Source organism: Erigeron canadensis, chromosome 8, assembly GCF_010389155.1.
Source record: "Erigeron canadensis isolate Cc75 chromosome 8, C_canadensis_v1, whole genome shotgun sequence".
Lineage (NCBI taxonomy): Eukaryota > Viridiplantae > Streptophyta > Magnoliopsida > Asterales > Asteraceae > Erigeron > Erigeron canadensis.
Window position 1 is genome coordinate 39,543,189 of NC_057768.1, and position 16,407 is coordinate 39,559,595.

General features: G+C 32.1%; 2 protein-coding genes across 2 annotated transcripts; one reads left to right on the forward strand and one right to left on the reverse strand.

Moving 5' to 3' along the window:
• Positions 1-734: 734 nt before the first annotated feature.
• Positions 735-3,300, forward strand: LOC122579472 (10 kDa chaperonin, mitochondrial-like). The gene is made up of 3 exons (XM_043751654.1): positions 735-937; positions 1,046-1,185; positions 3,110-3,300. The coding sequence occupies exons 1-3, from the start codon at positions 833-835 to the stop codon at positions 3,156-3,158; spliced, it is 294 nt and encodes a 97-aa protein (XP_043607589.1). The 5' UTR covers positions 735-832; the 3' UTR covers positions 3,159-3,300.
• An 8,287-nt stretch (positions 3,301-11,587) lies between these two features.
• Positions 11,588-15,488, reverse strand: LOC122578120 (phosphomannomutase/phosphoglucomutase). The gene is made up of 7 exons (XM_043750007.1): positions 14,892-15,488; positions 14,154-14,417; positions 13,070-13,586; positions 12,674-12,873; positions 12,454-12,566; positions 12,035-12,175; positions 11,588-11,929 (listed from the first exon to the last, which is right to left on the reverse strand). The coding sequence occupies exons 1-7, from the start codon at positions 15,432-15,434 to the stop codon at positions 11,848-11,850; spliced, it is 1,860 nt and encodes a 619-aa protein (XP_043605942.1). The 5' UTR covers positions 15,435-15,488; the 3' UTR covers positions 11,588-11,847.
• Positions 15,489-16,407: the final 919 nt, after the last annotated feature.

The window sequence follows — 16,407 nt, forward strand, 5'->3', positions numbered from 1 at the left end:
TACCGTGAATCCTTATAAGTTTTAAACTATACGTAGTTAACTACCTCCATGCATTGGACCAACTGTTTTAGCTTTCAATTCACTATATGTTATAATCTTTAAAAATATAATCATTTGTAATATTACATAAAACTAAAAAACACTTGCCAGGTGGATGAGAAACCGTTGTCAAACTTTAGTCTTTAAAATTATATTTATACTATGGTTGATTTATGAATAAACAACCAGTTTATTTCATGATTCTTATTTTATTTATTAATCTGTCATTTCTAAATACTTTTTAAGTATTTATTATACATTTTGCTAGCTTTTTACACGTATAAATGTAATTGTTTATACGTTTTTTCGCGTTTCACACGGGTTATAATCTAGTTATCATCAAACCCCCATTGCGAGACTACGACGAACTAGTATAAAAATCATTGAGCAATGCCATAAGTAATTTAATCATGTTGCTTTTGCGAAAGTAAAGTTAAAAAATCTCAACTAGTGAATTAAATTAAAAGCCAAAGATTTAAATTTGATATTTGAACATTAATCTTTAATTTCAATTCAAGGATTAAAAATTATCAACCTTTACCTTTATCCTGTCCCTAAAAAATTATCAACCTTTCCCATAGTTATTCGAATCAAACACGCTGAATTTGTGATGTCTAAGTTTTTTTAATACTAAGTTAACTTTGGGCCAAAGAAAGCCCTAATCAAAATCCCAAACAACCAACCCCCATTTATTTGACCTTGTCAATAAAACCCTCAAAAAGCCCTAGAACCTTCCTTCAAAGCTATAGTACATCTTTTTCTTTCTTTGACTACCAAAAATCAGCAAAATCAAATGGCAAGGCGTCTGATTCCATGTCTCAACAGGGTATTGGTGGAAAAGATTGTTCCGCCCTCCAAAACCACCGCCGGTATTCTCCTCCCTGAAAAATCTTCCAAGGTACTATCTTTTTTTTTCTTCACTTTTTTTTACTCTATTATTATTTGTATTTAGTAATTGGTTTCATGTTTGGGTTTGATATTGTATGTTACATATGGTTTTTTGTAGTTGAATTCTGGGAAAGTGGTTGCTGTTGGTCCAGGAATTCGTGATCATTCCGGAAACAAGGTTCCGGTGGGTGTGAAGGAAGGAGATACTGTTTTGTTGCCTGAATATGGTGGCATGGAAGTCAAGCTTGGTGATAAAGAGTATGTCTTTCGTTTTCTGCTTTCCCATTTGTTTATATCATCGTAAAACAAAACCCCTTTTTTTGGGATATCTGCTTCTTGGTTTTTAGGGGGTGTTTGGGTTACAAGCTTTATGTGCAGAAAGCTATGTGTTTTGGCATTGTTTTTTGGGGTCCTTCTTAAAGAGTTGTAACGCTACAAAGAAATCTAGAAACTCAAATTTAGAGTTTTTTTTTCATAAAGGTCAAACCTTTATAGGAAGGCTTAGCTAAACACAATTACCCATTTAAAATGTTATAAGAATACATTAGTCTAAATGCAAGTCGGTCCGCTTACGGAGTACTTTAACCTAAATGAACAAACAGGGGTATGACACAAAATGAATATCTAAATATGGCGAGCTAAGCTGCTTTTGTTATCTCTATTTGTATTTAAGAACACAGTTGCTTGTTGATATTGATGGATCATATATTTTGAAAGTGAAAATTCAGTAATAAATTATAATTATAAATATGGTTGTTTGAGATGTTTCATGAGAGTTTTGCAGTCATATCTGTGAATGGATACCCTGTAAGTCCGTACTAGACATATATTGGTTTCCATTTATCAAGTTTCCATGTATTGGATTAGGCTTCTCTATGAATATAGCCTCTTGTAATCCTCTTGATCACAATTCAATACAATAACCTACAAGGTTTCTTATGGTATCATCCTTGGAGTCGCAACACTAATTTCACAAATAATGGAGTATGAAATGAATGGACGCCGGGCTCACTTTAAGTTTTGGATCGGGTATTTCAATTGACCTGTGGTTTTTTGATAAACAACCTTTGATAGCTTGGTTCATTTTGGGACATAGCAGTCACAAAGAAACAACTTGTTAAAGCAATATCTAGACTTAGGAGACTCCCCTGAGAATGAAGCTAGTGTTGATATCAAAGTGTAGAGAGACTAAACATCTCGGCATATATGTATTGCACGCATATTGTTAGAGAGAGCAGGGAAAGATCTGTTTTCAAAATTGATTGTATCTTGTGTGGGATGCTGGTGTTCAGTTTTCTTTAGTCTTTACAAATGATAATGCTACCTGTCCATTTTGATTAAGTGGTGCACATGCATATCATTTTTGATGACATTTTATGCAAATACTTTTTTTTTTAACTCATGTATTGTCTACATACACATGTAATGCACTCGGTGACTCTGGTTAATCTTTCAAATTTTGATGGGCATTGATAGCACCATAACTTTATAATCTATATGATGACTAGATTGTTAAAATACATACATTGATAACTTAAGGGTAAGGTATAGCCTTGAGGATCCATTAAAGCAGTCTTAACATCTAAGTTTGGTCCGTGAAAGTTGCAACTGCTGGGGATACCCACCCCAGTCTAATAATGAGAGTCCGGTCCTGGAGGGCTGGTGATTTGCTTGGCTCCGTGGGTCTTGTGGGGTGGCCTTAAGAGTTTGAGGTTTACAAAGGTGGCTCTAGTAGGGTTTCACTTGTACCCCATGAAATTTTTTTGACGACCCCATAAAAAATTGTATAAATTCGTGGGTCAAAAGTGCTACCTGTAATAAGTACCAACGTCAGGAAAAGTAATCAAGAGTATGATGTATACCCAGAAGTATGCTTACACTAAACCAGGAGTAGATACCTTATTCGTTATTTGTAACCTCACAATGTAACAAAGAGAGTTCTAAATTTCTAGGGTCTTGCTTTCACAAAAATATAATTGTGGTTCTTAATTAATTCCAGTCTCTGCAAAGTCTAGTCTAACTTTAAAGCTGTATTTTTCTTCATTCTTGTGTGATTTGTTGTGGGGTTCAAATCAGGTCCCATGGAAATGTTGGTCACATGAATGTTGTTTTTAAAACTATGCTGAGTAAGGGGCTCCCCGTATGAATCTTTTCTAAATTGTAGTTGGTCTCTATGGTGCAGGTATCATCTGTTTAGGGATGAAGACATTTTGGGAACTCTGCATGACTAATTTTTCATATCCGGAGTATTATTGTAAGGGGATCTATCCTGGCCGTCTTATTTTATTTCCAGAAAGTAGACCATTTGATGAGTTAAGGAGTTGTGTAAGAGTACAACTCATGACATGCTAAATGAAACTTGCTTTTATCATATACCTTGATGAACCGTGTTATTTCGTTGCATGTTTCGGTCGAATTATGTTTATGCTCTGGCTTGATGGTCATGGTGAATTCTTTGCACTCGAACACAGTTAGGGTGTTTGGAAGTGCATATACTTGATACTTGAGTGTTCTTGGTTAAACATAGTGTTCGAAATACCTTACATGGCTTAAAGATAGATGTGTTTTCTCTTAAAGTGAAGTTAATTAACGGACCTAATATCATGATGTTTCAAACTGTGTTTTTTGCTTTCAAAAAAGGCGCTAAGCTGTATCCTCTCCCATACGGCATACACCTTCAATAATGACATTAAATGTGTGTTAATCGTAGCTCTCTTGTTATCTTTCTATACTTAGAACTAGTAAAATTGCTTGTGGCAACAATGTTTTAGACTTTTAGCATTTAGTTTATCAGCATACTTGGCAAGATGCTATTCATATCTTCATTTGGATTTTGTTAGGAACATTAACATAAAGTCTCATCAGTACTAAAAATATTGATGTTACACACTACTGAACTTGGGACCTATTGGCATGTGCTCATCATTAATTAAAATGAATGTCCGTTTCAATGTCCTTTGCCTATTTTTTATTTTTTTTTCTTACCATAATTTATTGGAAATCTGTGACATTCCGTGAGCAACAGCCATTAATGCTACAGAGGCTAAACTACTTTTGCAAGTCAATAAATTATAAAACTACAATATGAGTTTCTTAAATTTAATTATTGAGCATATTATATTTCTTTGTTGATGTTAATGTCTTTTGTTGTAAAAAAAAGCTTATTGTTAGGATATGAATATGAAGTTATGAACCATGTAGTATTGGTTCAATCTGATCAATGTAACCAATCAACCAGTATCTTTTTTCTTTGTTTTGGGACTAGTGAAGGCCATTCAACTGTCCAAGTTATGCTCCACTCCTCTATAGTTTTATGTTGAAGAGATTGTTTGATAGAAAAACTTGTTATTAGATGTCCTAATGTTCTTACAAAACATATCAAGTTTTGGTCTACCTAGGTGTATATATCTTGGAGGTGCTCAAGAGAAGAGTTTAGAATCGTTTTTTAGGATATCTAGTTAGGTTGTGTATATTTACTTTAAACTTCTTTAATTCGTTTAAAAATGTGGTTTTGGTAATTTATATGTAGTAATTTTTGAACGAAACATGGTACCTTCATAATACCATTCAAGTTTCCATTAATCAATCATACGAATCAATGAGGATGTAACATAACAATAAAAGAAGCTACTCTGCAAGTATATTGAAGCTAGTGTACCTAATTAAGTTTACTAAAAAGTAATGTCATCTAAGGGCGCGTTTGGTTCACAGAATGTTTTGAGAAGAAATGGAATCTTTTAAAGGAATTGGAATTTGACGGAATGTTTTTTATTTTTTGAAAATTCAATTGATGGAAGGAATGAAATTCCTTCCTCCATCCCCAACGAATGAAGATTCCATCAAATGATGGAATGTTTACATTTCTATGGAATGAGATTCCATCTTTTTTGTGCAACCAAACGCACTAAGGAATGGAATTCAATTCCAATTCCATCAAATTCCATCGGATTTTGTGTGAACCAAACGCGACCTAAGTGTTAATCTTATATTGAATTGAACTTAGAGGCATTGATCACTTAAACACTTGGTTTTAGAAGATCCAAACACTACTATCAACCATCATGCGAGTATGTGACTTACACCCCTAATATAAGGGGAAGAATTGCAGAAACTTTATGTATACTAACCCCACCCCAGTACCCCACCCCCACCCCCACTCTAGAAGTAGTTTTTGTCTTATAATTGAATAATAAGACAGTCCAATTCCCTTTACATATTGCAAGTCAAAGATCTCTCCCTTTCAGCTATCTTCTGCTAGGTCTTTTTCTCTCCACATTCCTACCTATAAACTACACTACTATATACTATATATACTATACCATCTATATAATTAAATTATATACAAGTATATATACACATCATATAATCCACATTGCTACTTTTACTCCTGCCATGCTATAAGCATCATATCCTTCACAATGTCTCAAGATCTTTCACATGAAGTTGCAAAAACAAGATTCAAAACCAGATCAAGTGAGTATTCAAGTTCAAGAATGCAACTTATAATCATCATATGGGTACTCATCTTAATCGCCACGCATGCACCAACATTCTCTGCCGCTACTCACCACAGCCGTAGTTCGGCACCTTCTAGCCGGAAATCCATCTTCTTTAGAACAGTGGCGGCGCCACAATCGCATGCAGCAAGGGCAAGGAACCAAGCAAGTGGAAAAGGTGATTTGTTTGATGAAGATAAAAGATTAGTTCACACAGGTCCAAACCCTCTTCACAATTGATTAGTATAGTGCTATTAAGGTTGCATTTAGTTGTAAAAAATGTTTTAAAGTTTTCCTAGCTTTTCTATTTTATTAGAAAACGTAAGAGGTTTTCATTTCTTAGAAACACACGAATATTCTAAAAACGTGTTCAAAATTAGAATATGTTATTTTCAATATCCATAGAAAATGGAAAATATAAAATGAAAAACATCAAAAGGTTGTTTTCCAAATTTATGTTATAAAATGTAAAATGATGTATCCATTATCTTAATTAATTACTTTTCAAAAAAATTCTAATGAGTAGATCACATTTTTAGTATTCTCATGTTTTTTTTGAAAATTTTTCTAGAAAACAAGAGATGTTTTCTACAACTAAACAAGACCTAAGTAACTTAAAGACTTCGCTAATATAATGTTAACGGAAAGTGATACATAAACAACAAAACTTTGTCAAACACATACAATACGTTCATACTTTACCACAATCGGAAATTGCGCAGTTGTGTATGGCTGATTTTTGTTTGTATAATTATCACGTCCCAATGTTGATTATTATTTGATCTTATATATTTTTGTTTACTACCCTTTTAATGATTGTAATTAAGCTATGTAGAAAGTAGGAGCGAACACTGTTTTGTGTATGTTCTTTCCGCTGATCATCTTATTCCTTTTTCTTCATTCAAGTTATATAATTAATGGTAGCATATAATATATAAATGGCTTTTAGCTTTTTCAGTCCATGTTTAACACTCCAAAAATGGTTAATACACGTAAATAAATTATACATATACACTTTGTATAGTACACTTGTGTAGACTATATAAGAGAGAAAAAGGGACAGATCCTAATTTATTGTTCTTGTTTTGTTCAAGCATGCAGTGTTCCCTCTGAATTTTTCTGTTGCATAAGTTAATGAGTTTCTTACTTCTTTGTATTTTTATTTTTATTTTTTATGTTTGAACAGCAATGAGTTTCTTGTATTAAATGTAGCTAGATATACGTGATGCCATTTGGTTACTACTTTGATTCAAGTGGCCGGGCGATGTTTCTTTGGCACACAAAGCCTTGACTTACTATTCAAGTCTTTTAAATTATCATTTCAAAAAGGCAAACTCATACATGCTTCATTATATTTCAATCTTAACTTAAATCTTCTCTAGCTTATCACCACTTTGTTTGTAAAAGACATCTTATAGGCACTTTAGTGTTACTGTCAGTTTTAATTAACAATTTAATAAAATAAACTCTAAAATTGAATTAGTCACTACGTACGGAGCATTCTATTGCAGGCCTGGTTGTTATGTTAGAAAAGAACGATTTTTAATTAATTGTCAAACTCAAAGTATTAAAAAAAAAGGGTAAGTGGCGGGTGGCTACCTCTAGTTCTATGTATCGTTTTGATACACAGAACACACACCGTATAGAATTCATGTTTAGTGAAGTATCATCCTCACATATGAATCACAAAATATAGTTTTTTATCACTTGTCTTTGACAAGTTTTGAACTTATAATCTGCCGTATTCATGTGTGAGCCCATATAGACATAGTCCTACTTTAGTTACAAAGTAATCGATGATTTCAACATTTAAAATCATCTTTACACACATCTTAATTTTTTTCGAACTTCTTTCTAGAGAGCCCTTGGCAAAAAAAATGAAAACATTCTACTACATTATTTAGCTATTTGAGTAAAAAAAATCAACAAGATTCATAGTTATTGTCTTGAATAGAGCAGTTTTTTGGAATATAGTGGAAATGTTGGAAGCACTTATATGATTTTACTCCCAGATGGAATGAAAAATATTTTTGGACTGAGTAGTGAGTCCCGTAAAGTTATAGTAATAATATAGGTAAAGTTATGATAATTTTATTCTTTGAAATTAAAATCAAAGATTAAGATTAAAAATAATTGACTATTGATTTTAATCTAATGGTTTACATCTATCAACTTTATTTATAAAGAACGTTCATTATAAATGCTCAAAAACCTTATTTTGGAGAACTAGTTTTTTCGAAAGCTTTTGAAGCTAGAATTCTGTGTTCAAATAAACCATTTTGTTGAACCGGTTTGTTCAGTTTTCTTAAAGCCAGACTTAATCTATATATAAACAGTTAAAACACATGCTCCCCAACGTACGTTTTTTAGTTATAACTAGATACGTTATCCGGGTGATGCCCCGGGAGACATTATATTTATTGTGTTCCGTACTATGTAAAAATTATTACAAGCTTTTAGAAACATTAATTATTTAGCTCAAAACATGAGTTCATATTGATTTTTTAATGGGTAAGCAATTATAAATTAGAAAAAATCGACAATATAATTCTATAACAGATTAATATATTATATATATTCTAAAAGATAATAAGTATGAAAGTAGAATAATTAAAAAAAATAATAATAATAAAAACGTAATTAAAGCTAATTTCTCAAATCATTGAAAATAGAAAGTGAAAAAAAAAATTTTAAATATGGATTTTTTAAAAATGTATATATGTATATATACTATGTAATAATTCACTTGTACAAAGATGAGATAATTTTAAAAATGTTAAAAATTTAAAAAATAATAATATGCAATTAAAATAAGTGATCTTTTATAAACAAATTGGAAGCAATTGAAAAGATCAAAACATAATTTGTCAAGCCCAAAATTAAGAATATAAGATGCGTCTAAAAGAAAATAAAACGGCCCATTAAGAAAATAAAAATGGGTCCAAAGAAAAAAAATGGTCCGTTACTATTCTTTACATGCATTTCGGTATTAAGAATATAAGATGCGTCTAAAAGAAAATAAAGCGGCCCATTAAGAAAATAAAAATGGGCCCAAAGAAAAAAAATGGTCCGTTACTATTCTTTATATGCATTTCGGTAACTTTGTTTTTAATATATATATATATATAGGGGGACAATAAAATAAGAATAGTTTTAAAATAAGAACGGTGAGAACACCTTAAAATCATCATTTTGATGCATTAAAAGTCCATAAAACTGACATAGTGCATAACTAATTATCATTATTTAAGTATTTAACAACACATTGATTCATCAAAATCGAAAAAATCACAATTTTTGTTGGATGCATTATTTTGATGAATATGCATCCAAGATGGATCCACAAAACAAAAAACATGATTATTTCGATTTTGACGGATGAATGTGTTGTTAATCACTTAAATAATGATAATTAGTTATGCACAATGTTAGTTTTATTAACTTTTAATGCATCGAAATGATGTTTTTAAGGTGTTGTCACCGTTCTTATTTTAAGAGTGTTCTCACCGGAGTGTTACCATATATATATATATATTAAAACAATAAGAATACTAGCCTTCTAAAGCCTTTTTTCAATCTAAAGCTAATTTTAAATATTGCCACATAGGATTTTATCCTACGTGACATCTCCATACATTTTTTACAATATATTTATTTTATAACCTTTATTTATTCTCAAAATAATCTATTTTATTTTATTAAATATAATATAATATATTAATCATAATTATATACACAAGATAAAAAAATAATATCAAAACTCATATTAGAAAAAATAAAATAACGTCCATGCATCTACTAAATTGACACACATATTTGACAAAAATAATATTATTTATTAAAATATATACAACTTTAAAGACTATATCAAATTTTAGAAATTATTAGAATATATTATTAGATTATATATGACCAATCAATTTTGTTTGTTTTTTTTTCTTTTTGCCGAAACTTTAACTAAAGTTGGTTGTTATTCTAATCATAAGTCTATTATATAATAAAAAGCAAAAACTATAATGATTTTCTCTTATTTATTTTATTGGGTTTCTTTTACTTATTCGTATTGTATTTATGTGTATTTCATATGACTAAATTTATGTGTATTTTATATGACTAAATTTTTGTCATGTTTGGTTTTTTACTTTGTACATATTATTACGTTTGATGAATAGATAACATGCTACATTATCGATTTACGTTTGATTTGTTGTAGTGTTAATCTATAAGGTGAATACATTTTACGCGATTTATGGTTACACAAATGGTGTTGTTGATGATATCATAATATCTTAGGTTAAATGTTCTTAGAAGGGATGTGTAATCACTATAGTAGGTTAAGTGACTGTGCTATCGACATGTCCGAAAAAACAAAGGGTGACCAGAGTGATACATGAATTAACCATGAACTATAACATAATCAATATTTACATAATAAACCTATAGAATAATTATTTACTAATATATTAAATAATCTTTTTAGCTAGTTACGCATTGCGCGGAATAAAATACCTAGTATATATCTATCAATTTACACTAGTAACAAAGATAACTTAAAGACATATAGTTATGGTGAAATATAAGTAATGTGGTCATTGAAGGAAACAGTTTGGTCAATATATAGGAAATGTGATGTGTGGACCATCCCTTAATGTGTTCAATAAATTGAGATCTTGAGATGGCATCGAACACCAGAAAATCTACGATGATGGACAAAATCCCAATATTTTACCTTGGTTATATATTTTCACGTACATATATGAAAAGCGAATTTATTTTTTTTTACGAAATTGGATATGCGCAACCGGCCACTTCATCTGACCATATATACATTTGAACAGATACTTGTGAGCAGATATGAAACTTATCGCAAGTAGCCATAATACTATTGCAGGTTTGTACTAATTAGTCTCATATGTGATATGATTAGGGATGTGCACGGTTTGGTCTAAACCGGCTAAACCGTTTAAACCAAAGTAATTGGAGGGATTGGTCGGTTTAAAATCAAAAACTTAAATCGTCAGTTTGCGTTTTTAATAAACCGCTCTTATGTTTTGGTTCGTAGTTTTAGACTTTTATCAAACCGGTTTAATCAAACCGGACCATTTAATTATATCAATGGTATGTTTATTATATATATATATATATACATGCATATATTAATATTCAATACTATAAATTATAAATAACAAACTATTAACTGGTAAAGATTTGAACATATTTAAATTCTAGATTTAAAATTTTCAAAGTAACGATCCCTAAATCACCAAGCTAATTAATATTAGTATGATTTATATTTTCCAGAATACTTTGTGTTTCATTTTAACTATGAGTGAAACTTTTGCAATTTGGTATTATTAAAAGATTTTATATATGAACGTCTAAAGTATGATAACTGTTTAACCGGACCAAACCAAACCGGTTAATTGGTTTTGGTTGTTTTGGTTTGGCAAAACAATTTGGACGGATTGGTTTGAGAAAATGTTAAACCGTTTACATTGGTTTGGTTGAGATTTTTAGCAAAAACTGGCCAAATCGGACCACCCACATCCCTAGATATGATGATGTACGTGGAACGAATTAATTGAGTTGAAGAAACGCACAAGTGAGCATCATAGCTATCGGTACAACCTGGTTGGTGAACAAAAATGGCACCATTTAATATTTTGACATTATGTCTACTTTATTTTCTTTTCTGATTCTTGACACGGTCCCTATAAGTATTTAATTGGAATTGCAATTTGCAACGCGCTTTTCAGTTTATAAAAAAATGTTTGAATAGGGCTTCCAAATTAGCAAACGTATTCGTGGATGACAGAGCCTTGTTTCGCACCTTTGTCTAATTATTTATTTTTTGAATGTTCATTTTTTTTTCATAGTCTGTTTACTGCATATGTCGTCTCTATATTCACCGGGCATGATATTATGCCATCGCGGTAGTCACGGGGAAAATCTCCAGATAGATCGTCAAATGGCACGACATCTCCGGCATTGAATGTCATTTGGGTTAAAACTTGCGGCTCATTGGATTCGAACCTAGCTGGTTGCCAAAGGAATAAATCTTCACTGGAGTTCTGGAATATCATTTGGGTTAAAACATATGACATCAACTAGGCCAGGTGGATGCATAACTTTTATAAAAGATACAATCTTATGCACATATGAAATGTAAGAAAAGTAAGCATATATAGCATCGTATATTTAGGTATATGTATAATTATAATTAATGTATGTACATTTTACTTTATTGCATCATGACACATCCTCCTAACATTACCATTACGAAATTCTCACTTATTGCTTGTAGGAATGATTTGCCAATTCTTTTTACCTTCTTATGTTATAAAAAAAAGATATGAAGCCTTAGAATTGTGTTTCTTTTTTTTTTCTCCATGATTTCAAGCATAGTTCCGGAAATAGACACCAACTAGCTGATGTTTACGTTCTTTACATACTTTTCGAGCTGCGAGAATTCAAGATCCTTATCCATTCCACTTGCGATGAGAAACCTAAAATGATCAAAATGTTTGACTATTAGTAATTAAGATGTAGAGTCTAATTGTATATAGCTAGGGACAATTGATAATGTGATATGAGATTATGAGATCACTTACTTATCTAAGAAAACTTGAGCCATCGATAGGCACCCACCACGCACCGTCGACTGCATATTGACTGCTATATTTGGATTATGAATACTTTGTCTAATGTGTACCCATCCATATTGTCCATCTTCTTCATTTGAAACCTTAGCCCTAAACATGTTTTATGAATATTAATATTGAAATCAACACAAAAAACACAAATTATGTTCATTTTTTTTTTCTAATAAAAAGGCCAACAAATAGAATCGCCTAGGTTCTCCATAAGGAGTGACCCGTTGGCGAAAGGTCACTGTCGCCTAGATCTATATATCCGCACAGAACCCTTAGGCGTCCAAGTTAATCTAAATCCGGGAAAAACCAGAATGGATGAAAGGGGAAGGCACGATATGGCTTTAGTGTTTGGTATAGGACCACACATAATAATGTACCTGTACATTTGAGCATCCACGGGGGCAGGGGCGTCATTGGAATCAACGAGACAACCATCACTTACCCAACAATCTCCACAGGCATCTAGCTCCCATCCTTCTAGCCTCCCTTCCTGTTAGTTAGTTGTTCCAGATTAATCTTTATATATATATATATATATATATGTTAATTTAAGGTAAGAGTTGAATATAGAAACGATATGATGATCGATGTACGTACTTGTATGTAGGTTTTGAAGGTCTCAATGATCTCAATGGCCTGAGCCTTGGCATGTCTAGGCTCGGAAAGGATGTCCATTCTTAATAATACCGATTCTAATGGCTCTTCGAGATCTTTTATCAAACTTCCGATTCCTTGATCTGAACCTTCTAGTTTCATTCTTACCATTTCTATTATGATTTTTACCACCATATATGCCCCTGCATATTTAACACAACATATGATCTTTAGTTATTCTTTACATAAGTTATAATGTGAACTTCTATATATATCTTGAAGACATCATATAATAATGACAATAGTATAAATATAAATATGACCTTCAAATATAACATGAACTTTGTAAATAATTAATAATACTAGTAAAAACTAAATGAAGAGTATAATCTTACTAACCATCATCAAGAAAATAATTTTCTTTAAGAGCACCATGACCAGATGTTTCCATCATAAGATGAGCATCTACACCATCTTCATTAAGTTGAACCCCCTTGTCAATAACATTTCGGTACCCAACTCGATACAAACAATGCTGGCCCCCACGATCAGTGATGAACCGAGTCAAAGCCATACTAGTTCGAGCATCAGTCACAATAGTAGAACCAGGATGTTCCTTTAGGACAATTGCAGCCATAAGTGCAATCAACTTATCACCATTTATGGGGTTACCTTCTTTGTCAACAACACCACTACGATCCACGTCAGTGTCAAAAACAATGCCAAGATCGGCTGTTGTGTCGAGCACAGCAGCTCGTGTTACTGACATGGCAACCTTGTCTTCAGGGTTTGGGATATGGTTTGGAAACATGCCGTCCGGTTTAAGGTTTAATGATCCAAATGTGTCTGCACCTAGCTTGTCTAATACCTCGTATGTAAAGAACCCGCCTGACCCGTTTCCAGCATTTACTATAATCTGTCGTTTTTAAAAAAAAATAGAGTTAGAATTGGAGACAATCGTCGAGTAGATGATTAAGACTTATGATAATTTTTTCCCATGAAGTTTTTTTTTTTTTTTCTTTTTTCCAAAGTTCATGAAATATGCTTGTACACCGGCCCACTTATTTTGGGCTTGTAGTATTGGTCACAATATGGGCCCAAGAGAAGTAACCCTTTTGATGACCCTTAATATTTCGAGCTTAGAAAAAAAAATATTTGCAAAATCACAACATGGCTTGTAAAATAACGTCGTAACATCGAATGTTAATATGATTTTGTAGGCTGACTTAATTAAATTAGAACTTCAAAACTTGTAATCGATCTATATTATACATATATCATTATATAATACAAAAAAAAAAAAAAAAAATTAATATAAAAGTTGGAAAATAAAAGACTAAAAAAGTCTAAACATTTAAATTGGGACGGAAATATTATAAAGTTTGTTTGTCCACGTTTTATACTTATATGAATATGAAAGAGACCTTCTTAACCGTAAAATTTTTATGTTAATATATGAGTGTCTGAAGATAGATAGATATACCTGAAACCCTTCAAGAGGAGTATCGTAGTGTTGCGGATGGTTCACTCTCTCCTTGATGATATCGCGAAGATGTTTTGCATAAACGTTCATAAAGTCGACTCGTGTAGGGGTAGTTTTGAGTAATGTCGACACTTTTGTTAGCCGATTGGCATATTTATAGGCAGCTTTGTCACATATTTCTTCAACCTCTGGTGATGTTAACCCTCCTTTCTTTGTAAAGAACTTTAATCCATTTCGTGTGTATGGCAAGTGAGACGCGGTCATCTGTATATATCCAGTCCAATTAAGTTAGTACATAACTTTTCATGTATGTGAATTTGTTATTTGCCAAATAACAATACGATTAGTAAATAATAATTTTAAATTACATTGATAAACGTTCAAGAATATAATTCGACCATTTAAAGTCTATAGTTTTTTTCCATTATACTCCGATTTATCTGAATCTTTTTATATAAAAATGATTTAGACGTACCAGCCACTTTTAAGGTTTCGAAAGAATATCTATATCTACATACAGTAATTATATAGAAATCAATTTAAACTTTTATGAAAAAGTGAAATACGTACAAAAGGTTAAAAAAGAAAGATAAAAAAGACTAAAGAAACAAAACACTTGTAGTGACCAAGACTATTCAAAGTTTTCATATTTCGAATTATCTCTTGTTGAATATTTACAAGTAATATATTATTGTTTTTTAAAAAGCGAATATTTGTCACGGATAGAAAAAAACACACCATTATGGAAGCATCGTATAAAAATGGTGACAACACTGTGCTCATGAAACAAGCTGGTGTAGTCGCTAGTCCCATATCATAGGTCATACAACCAGCCCGACCCAAGCCCGAAAATATTGCCACACTCAACAAGCCACCCGATATCCGAGGGTCTCGTCCAAGTGAAATCCGAACATCCTCAACAGGTCTTCCTTTTTCCTTCTCCAATCCATTTGTCACCCACTCTCCAAAACTCTCGGCAATTGCTTCCACTGCTGGAGGTGTAAGGTCCACTTTTCGACCCGGCTCTCCTTCCACGGCCACACCACGTACATCCGACCCGTTTTGAAGCCTTTTAATCCGGCCCATTTCTTCATCCAACCCGAGCTCATTGTAGTTTGCGTAGGTTGAAGATTTAGGGGAAGTTAAAGTTAGTTTTGAAGGGATGGTGTAAGGAAATGTGAGGGGTTTTAGGAGGGTTTTGGATGTAGATGAAGTTGGAAAATTGTGATTAATGGAAGTATTGTTATTTAGAGAAGTTGAAGGGGGTAAAGTGTAAGACATTGTATATTTGTTTTTGTGAAGACAATGCTTAATGCTAGCTAGCAAGTTGCTACTTGCTATCATTCAAAGATTTGGAAGAGATGAAGTTTAGACCAATCAAGAAAATAAGAGAAGATAAGATTTTTTTTAACTCAATATACACCATAATTTTTAATTTGTGATATCTATACAATAACAAAAATATCTATAAACAAACTTCCAAATTCATCTCAAAGGTTTGTTTGGTATTTTGTTTGTGGATAAATTAATGTAGAACTTTACAAGAAATGAAGTGGTGGCTCGTAAGTTGCCCGCTTAGTTGTAGAGGCTAATTAAGCTTGGTATAGTAAGTCAAGCTCGAATAAGCTAAATTATACTGATGTTGGCTCAAAACTAAATTAATTAACGTTTTCAAGAGACATTTTAATTGCATATTTACATTTTTACATTTTTACATATGTTGAAATAAAATGTAAAGATTATAAAGATTCGTTTAAACAACATTTTTACATATACAGAAACATATAATATATAAAGATTCAGTTAGACGGTTGTGTCAACGGCCCATGCGAGTCATAGCTAGTTGTACGTTGTACATTTCCATTTGATACGAAATCACTAGCGCTCCGCCCATTGGTATTTTAATTTTATGGAACTTCGAATTTTGGTTTTGATAACGTATTATCACGACTCGGCTAGATTACCTCAGCCCATTTTACATGTAGTTTAAGAGTCATGATCCAGTTTAAGAGTTATGATTAGCTAGACTCTAGTCCAAGTTAGACCAAAAAGACAGCAATGCATTTAACCTCCCACCAATTTGACCCGGCCATTTAGATGTGTGGGTAATGTACGATGTTCAAGCTAGTCGCGCGCTAGTGTATGGGTTAGGCTTCGGTTTCAGCTTCTTAATTTATACGATTAACTAAATGGGTTGTTTTTGAAATTAATATGGACCTAGTAATATCAATTAACCCAACACAAATCATATACC